This window comes from Phycodurus eques, chromosome 14 (assembly GCF_024500275.1).
Source record: "Phycodurus eques isolate BA_2022a chromosome 14, UOR_Pequ_1.1, whole genome shotgun sequence".
Classification (NCBI taxonomy): domain Eukaryota; kingdom Metazoa; phylum Chordata; class Actinopteri; order Syngnathiformes; family Syngnathidae; genus Phycodurus; species Phycodurus eques.
In genome coordinates, this window is record NC_084538.1 from 4,313,093 (window position 1) to 4,321,449 (window position 8,357).

Here is an 8,357-nt window from a genome sequence, read left to right on the forward strand (position 1 = left end):
TTTCTCCCCCTTTAATCCAGATTCCAAGGACAACTCGTTCAGCCGCTCGCGCAGTTCCAGCGTGGCCAGCATCGACAGGGAGTCCCGCGAGGCCATCTGCGCCTTCTGCTTCTGCGAGACCTTCCCCAGGAAGTTGGCGGACGCCTCGCCCAGCCCATGCCTGCTGGTGGGCACCACCCACGGCTCTGTCATGTTGGTGGGCCTCAGCCTGCCCTCTGGTGATCAGCAGAGGCTCCTGCAGCCAGTCGGGATCTCCTCCTCTGGTAAACATAATGGAAATGTACCTACATTAAAAAGGGTGTGTAGACATTACATATGACATACATATGGTACTTTAGAGCTGTATAGACAGTACATAAGATGTACAGTAAATATTAAATGTGCAAATAGGGCGCATTAGCGTTATATAGCATTAAAATATGTAAATGGGTTACATTAGAGGTGTTTAGACATTAAATATGTAAACATGGTTGGTGGATTAGAGTAGTCGCGACATTCAGTCTGATGTAAATATGTTGGTATTTGAAGGCACGGTGGCCAGACTCAAAGGAGGCATCTTAACGACGGCCCTGCTGGACGCCGCTGGAGCCCTGTTGCCCGCCTCCTACCAGCCCTGGTACGATCCCAACGCCTCCGACGAGGAGAAGGAGAAGGAGAAGAGCCGGTGGCGCAGGCCGGCGTCACCGCCCTCGTCGCAGGACGGCCACGACTCGCAGTTCGCCGTCCTGTGCTCGGAGAGGCAGGCCAAGGTGTTGGCCATGCCCTCGCAGACGCGCGTCTACAAACACAACATCACCGAGTCGTCCTTCGTGCTGAGGGCCGACGTCGTGGAGATGGCGGGAGCCAACTGCATCGCCTGCTTCTGCGCCAACGGGCACATCATGATGCTGAGGTATTTTAAGTGCAGTGGTATGTCGGCAAAAAATGTAACATTTGAGTTGCTATATCCCAGTAAATATGATTATTAGAGGTATATACACAATAGATATGATGCTAATGAGGTGCATATGAAATTAAATATGATGTAAGTTTGGTATATTAGGTGTACGAACATCAAATATGCCATGAATATGGTACATTATAGGTGTACAGTATAGACATTAGCCGCTTCGTCTGCGTGTGAGTTGTGGCCAACATTAGCTCCTTGCGTATGTTATAAAAAAATGGCTGAAAGTGCATCAGTGACTGTGGCTCTCCTTGCCCACATTTGAGGGCAATACCGTACCTAAGTTGCTCCATTTTATTGAATGTTTTCTCTTCACACAAGTCAAAATGGTCCAACGTTCGAGACCAGTCACAGAAGATTTGAGTCAGTCCTTTGTTAATCAAAATCAGGTGTAATTTAACATATAAAAACTTTTTTTTTTTTTATATATACTTGAAATGGTTTGGTCAAAATCCAAATGTTGCCCTTCAAAGTTCTGCTTGTATCATAAGAATTTCTGTGGCCCCCCCCCCGCAGCTTGCCGAGTCTGCGTCCTCTCCTGGACGTCAACTACCTGCCGCTGACGGACATGCGGATAGCGCGGACGTTCTGCTTCTCCAATCTGGGCCAGGCTCTGTACCTCACCTCCCCCACGGAGGTGCAGAGGATCACTTACAGCCAAGAGACCTGCGACAACCTTCAGGTGCCGTCCATTGCTGTCTTTAAAATGGCTTCCACTGAGTCATTAAGGTTAGATATACAGGTGCAGTATATCTCAATAAATTAGAATGTCAAAGGCTAAATTTAGTTAGGTAGTTCAATGCAAAAAATGAAACTCTTGTAGGGATGCACTACACACAGAGTTTCATGATTTTATTTGATTGTTTTAATATATATGTATAATTTTGATGATTATAGCTTACAGCAAACGAAAACCCAAAATTCACCAGAATATTATGTAACCAACAAGCAAGAATCAATGAAAATGATATTAAATGTAGAAATTAGGCAGGAATTTGCCCCCTGAGAAGTATAATGGCTCAATGTAATGTATGAGTACTGAAATAAATGAACTTGTCTACCAGTGCCATGTTCAAATTTATTAAAATGTACCTGTAAGATGAGATATCCCGTCTTGAGCCCCAGAGGGAAAAGTCAGGTGTTACAGCAGTTTAGAAAATTAAAATACAATCAAATCTGACATATAAGGATTTACGTGAGCGGAGTTTTTACACCAGTTGTTGTCTCCTCCATTCATCTCTGACGACCAGCTGTTTTTGGCAGTGAACATGAAGAGTGTACAAAAGTTGATGTAAAACTCACCAAACTAGATGCATATCAAATACAATTTATTTGCTGCGTTGAAATCCTCTTTGTAGACAAAGTCATGAAATCTTGGGGCAGTCTGATCAAATGAACTACAATTTTCAGAAATAAAACTTTTCAACTGATCATATTTGACCGGAATACAACACAAGGGTTTAAAAAAGCTTTTAATATTGACTTGGGTTATCTTTGTCTGATTTAGTTAGATTAGCGTCAGATTGAATTTCTGAACACACCCTCGGTGAGTAGCGAAAATTTACCTTATTATATATAAATTTGTAACATTATACATCGTATTGGAATGAAAGTACACCTTTTTCCACAACTCTTAGGTACCGGTATATACGTCTATACAATGTGACAAAAATGTGTAATTTTCCTTTTACCTGGGTATAATACTCACTATCAAATTTTCCGTCTTTTTTTAGGAGAAAACCCGCGTATTATACACGGGAAGATACGGTATAGAAAAAGAGTGAAACTCACATGTTGCTTGTCCTTTTAGGAGATGCTAAGTGAGTTGTTCACACCAGTGGAGACCCCAGAGGCTCCAAACAGAGGTTTCTTCAAAGGACTCTTTGGTGGAGGAGCTCAGTCTCTGGATCGGGAAGATCTTTGTAAGTGCTCAAAATCACCCTTTTAACATAAATGAATATCTGTACACTTATTTACAGATTGGTGCGTCTTGTTTTGTTTGTTTGTTTGTTTGTTTTCCCGGCAGTCGGCGAAACGGCGTCCGGGAAGGCTTCTCGCAGCCTGGCCCAGCACATTCCCGGCCCGGGCAACATGGAGGGCATGAAGGGCGCGGCGTCAGGCGTGGTGGGCGAACTGGCCCGCGCACGGATAGCGCTGGACGAGCGAGGGCAGAAGCTAGGCGAGCTGGAGGAGAGGACGGCCGCCATGATGGCCAGCGCAGACTCCTTCTCTAAGCATGCTCACGACGTACGCTCTCCACTTTATTTTTCTTTAAGATAAAAATAAAATTTTTGGCCATCATGCCCGGACATAGTGGTAAAATAATTACATATCGGGAAAGTCCTCATTAGTAGCATTCATGAGATATATGACTCAATATGGTTTATTATGTATTGTTTTGGGGGTTATTTTTTTTTCTCTTTATTTCATTACCAGATACATGTTTCTGACACCTGTTTTGTTTTTTTCCATCCCCCTCAGATGATGCTGAAGTACAAAGACAAGAAATGGTACCAACTCTGATGATGGCAGGCAACGCCTGGACGAGCACTGTGGACTCTGTAGTCATGTACACACACACACACACACACACACACACACACTCACACATCAATATGGCCGAGGAGCTGCGGTTCCTTCGTCATCCTCTAATTCTCTCCGAGTCGGCGGGGTTTTCCTGGGCTTTTTGGACTTGTGTATTGTTGTTTGTTTTGGGTCACTTAGCTCTGCATTGCCTCGCTGGCCGACGGACCTCTGCCGCGGACCTAAATGAGGAGTAAAAGTCTGACTATCCCGCCTTGAGACCCTTTTTCCCTCGTCCGTTTAAGTCCAATCATTGAAGTTTGTTGGTGTCTGACGAAAGGATTCAGTCTGTCTGTTTGTCTTTTGTGTGAGGAAACGGCCATTGAAGCACTTAGGAATATGAAGCGGGAGCTGATGAATAGCCTACCAAATAAGGGCTGGTAGTAGACTAGCCCATCTTTTGCAGAAAACAAAAAGTCGTCACTTTCCTTCCATTTTAATTTAGATTATTTATCAGGACACGCAGATCTTTTTTGTATCATTTACGAGACACACAAAGTTTATTTATCAGGAGGCGCGATGCAGTTTCTGAGATTGTTTATCAGGTCACACAAGAGGTTTCTAAGATTGTTCATCAGGACAAATTTGTTAGATCATCAGGACACATGAAAATGTGTTTGATTACTATATTTATCAGGACACAGGAAGTTTGTTGCCTCATTTATCAGGACACAGGAGAGGTTTCTTAGATTATCAGGACACTCGAGAAGTTGGTTAGATAATTTATCAGGATGGATGAAATTTTTTTTTATAATTTATTAGGATACAAGAAGTTTGTTAGCTCATTTAAAAGGGCTTTTGTTCGCCGGGCATTACTTTGTGTTAATTGTCAGATAATTGCACGCGTTAAAAAAACTTCTGGAGTTGTTTACACCCACTGCTGTTGGATTTGCCGTTATGCCTCTTTCACACGGAGATCCTGCAAAATGGCTGCAATGGAACTGAAGTAGATTTTTTTGGGATGTTGCTATTTTTTTCACCCCACTTAATCAGTTGTGGAAGGAAACTATGACAAAAAAACTGCCTAAACAGAATTTTTGTCTACACATTGGGTGTAGGAAGTTGGAGAACATTCTCAGCAAAATGACAATGCAGTTTGGATTTTTTTTTTCTCACTTATTTTCTCCCTGCGCACTAGTCATACCAACAAAATAAAAGAGAGGAGGGAAAAAAAGCATTTTATTCCACATATTTCGTGTAGGAAGTCGGGTAAAACTAAAATATGTGATGCTGGTATATATATATATATATATATATTTTTTTTTTCCCCCCACCTCGTCTTTATCCCAAAGAAATAAAATATGCATTTTATTCCACATAATTGGTGTAGGAAGTTGGGGACATTTTTTTTTTTTTTTTTATAAATACATTTACTCCGCCCCCCCCCCACACACACACACACTTTTTATGCTTAATAAGCAAAGCCGGAAAGCGCATTAATCCAAATATTTGGTGTAGTAAATTAGGGGTGGTAATCACAAATACAATAAAACATTTCAGTTTATTTATCCGCATGAAATGAATAATAAATAAAACTAATTTTATTCCACATATCTGGTGTTGGAAGTGGGGGTGAAACTCTTGCAAAAACACAGGTTTAATTTTATTATGTTAGTTTTCTAGGCTTTTTTTTAACCCTCCACTTAATCAGTCATGCCCAAAAATAACAGCTCATTTTAGTCCACGTATTTGGTGGAGAAACTTGGGTGAAACTCTTGGGAATACTATGACATTTTGGGGTATTTCTTGTTCTGTGTGAAAGGCGCAGGTAGATAAATACAGCTCTGATGCACTTTCTTTTCTTTTCTTTTTTTTTTTTAAGGGCTGTGTGTGTGAAAGAGGCTACTATCGCCGGTTGGGCGGCGTTCTGCGGAAGTCCACAAAACAAAATCCGGAAAAACGTAGTGTGCAGCATGAAAGGGGCTATGAAGTACACTGGAAACAGCCTGACAAAGTATATTTTAGTTACCAGTCTCACTCTACTGTGATGACCATTGGCAAGTTTTTTTTGTTTGTTTTTTTTTTTCCCCCGTTGTCGGGGTAGTTTTTTGAGCGACCAAAACACTCCATAGTAGGTGATCGTTCTCAGTCGGCGCTTGTTCACTTTTTGGCCATTGATAACGCGTCTGTGCTAAGCTAGCTGTTTAGCTGCGTGTGTGTGAGCATACATATATTCAGGAATGTGTGTATGTATGGACCCCACATTTGCATTTTTTATTGAGTCTTCTGCAAGTTGCTATTTGCGTACATCTTAAAGAACAAAACAGCTCAAGTTTAATGGGATATTGTGACCATCTTCTTTTTGTGTAAGATATTAGTTTCATAATTGTATTATTTATCGCCCCCTTTGTCCTATATATTAGGTGTAAGAAATTACCGGAAACATGACAACATTGTATTTTTTTCCCATCTAACAGCTCACTCAAAAAAAAAGAGAAAATAATTTTAGTCCATGTATTTACTGTAAGAAGTTGGGGGATTTCTCTGACACACGACAATGCTGTTTTTTCTGCCTAATCAATCACCCCCCCCCACCCCCCACCCCCCAAAAAAAGCAGAAAAGGGTAAATTCTAGTCTACTTTTTGGGTGTAGGAAGTTCTCCTATATGATGCATCCTGTTGGAATTTTTGATGCTATTTCCATAATTTTTGGGTGAGTGTAAAAGGTTGGGCAAAATTCTCATAAACCCCCCAAAAAAAGAGCCTGTTTTAGTCTGTGTATTTAATGTGTGAAGTTGGGGATAATTCCTAGAAACATTACAACAGTTTTAATTTTTGTCTGCCTAATCAGTCACACAAAAAAAGTACATTCAAGTTCATATTTGGTGTAGGAAGTTGGGGGAAATTCACGGAAATAAGTTGGGAGATTTTCGATGTTGCGGTTTGGATTTTTCCCACCTTATCAGCCACACCCAAAAAAAGGCAACTTTAATTTGTTTGAAGTTGGGGGAAAATCTGAAACATGACAAAGCCGTTTGGATTTTTTTTCTGCCTAATCAGTCACACACAAAAAAAACAACTGCATTTTAGTCTACATATTTGGTGAAGGAAGTTGTGGAAAAGTCTGCAACATAAGTGTATTTTTTTCAGCTTTTTCTGTGTGTAAGAAGTTGGGGAAATTTCTCCTACAAATAACACTGTTCGGATTTTTGCCGCTTTTTTCCGCCAAATCAACAAGGCCGAAAACAACCCAAAAAGCGCATTTTGAAAGCCATTCTGTACTGATGAACCCAAGCCGAGCAGCAGCCATGAAATGTGGGTTGAGCACTATTTTTTTTTTTTATAAATTTTTGTTGTTGTGAGAGGACCAAAAGACATCCGAACCGATCTATGCTTATCTAGATCTATGTCATCTGCCAATCCTGCTTATTACAATGATCAGATTTTTTTCCTCTACCGCTATGATATATATTTGAAGAAAACTGTATGATCATATTCCAAAGGAATACCTTTAAATGTCTTTATTTTGGGTGGAAGACTCACTTTAAACTTTTTTAAAACATTTTCCCGGTCACACACGCACGCACACACACACACACGTATGTCACATTTTCCCACCTTGTGGGGCCTCGCCTTTTCAAGTGCTTCGTGGTTCCACAAAGCAGGGGTGGGCAACCCGCGGGGCTGCCCGTAATCTCGTCGCGCATTGACGGATACATGATGTTAAGTGTTTACAAACGCGTATTATGCCGACATTTGTATTTACTCACACAAAAAAAAAAAAAAAAAACAAGACGCTGTTTACATTTACTGGTGTGGACATGCACGTGAAGGGTTTCCTGGCTTTTGCGGACGCGCTGATTCATAAAGGCTTTCGCTTGGCTTTACAGCATTGTGCAAAAGGGGGGGAGGGTGGGGGGGGTTTGATGCTGAGCCCCCCCCCCCCTGTCCATCATCCATGCATCATCCATATGTCCTCTTTGTCCGTCTTCTGGGATGAATATCTGTGGAGTTGCAGTATTTTCTCATTTTTGTACAGTTTTATTAAAGATGAATTTCCCATGGATGTCCTGACTTGATCTGCTCCCACAATTAGACTGTAGATACTAATTGCATTAATATATATATAGATATATATTAGTGTATTGGAAAATAAATGTAAAAAAAAATAAAAACCTGATGTGCTTGTGTGTCTTGTTTCTTGAAGGAACTACAGCTGCGATCTAACAAGAACAGTCCTAAATTAATCTGGAGAAAATTGATAATTATTTTTTGGGAGAAGAGAAATGCATTTTTTCAAGAAAAAAGTCGAGAATAGTTTTTTTTTTTTTTTTTTTTTTTTTTTTTTTAGGAGGGTGGGGAATAATGTTGCCGATTCACGAGAAAAACTAGGTTTTTGAGTGCGAGATGAATGTCGCAATCTTATGAGAAAAGAATCCGATATTTTTCAAGAATTAGTCCAATTTATTTTTGGCAAATCTCAGCAAAACAGGTTTTCCAGGAGGAAAAAAGTTCTTAAAATATTTGGAGAATAAAGTCATATTTTTTTAGGAAAAAAAGGTAAAAGATAGAGTATGTGATTGTTAAAATGTCAACGAAAAAAAAAAGCGTGTTTGGACATTTAAGCTGTCGCTGACGTCACACCAATACATGGGGGGGGGGGGGGGCGTGTCGTTTTTTGTAATGTAAAGAGCGGCGTTCCCAGGGCAATTATTTATTTAACCGATTGCTCCAAAAACGGATTGATATTGGAAATGACTGCCTGTTTCATGTTATTGAGCTAAAAATACATATTAAAAACTACTGAGATAAAAGCCATCTGGGCGCTATAGGTCCTATGATTCTTTTTATCATTTGGTTAAATTTCACATTGTATTATTTAATGGAA

General features: G+C 40.4%; 1 protein-coding gene across 5 annotated transcripts in view; it reads left to right on the forward strand.

The window, feature by feature from the left end:
• The window catches only part of stxbp5b (syntaxin binding protein 5b (tomosyn)), a 34,032-nt gene extending 26,383 nt beyond the window's left edge, over window positions 1-7,649 (forward strand). For all 5 annotated transcript variants that reach the window (XM_061695760.1, XM_061695762.1, XM_061695761.1 and 2 more), the window contains 6 exons: window positions 21-263; window positions 529-892; window positions 1,463-1,628; window positions 2,757-2,868; window positions 2,973-3,193; window positions 3,428-7,649. In XM_061695760.1, coding sequence (XP_061551744.1) covers window positions 21-263; window positions 529-892; window positions 1,463-1,628; window positions 2,757-2,868; window positions 2,973-3,193; window positions 3,428-3,469 — 1,148 coding nt within the window. In that variant the 3' untranslated portion in view covers window positions 3,470-7,649. The remainder of the gene's footprint in view (window positions 1-20; window positions 264-528; window positions 893-1,462; window positions 1,629-2,756; window positions 2,869-2,972; window positions 3,194-3,427) is intronic.
• Window positions 7,650-8,357: the final 708 nt, after the last annotated feature.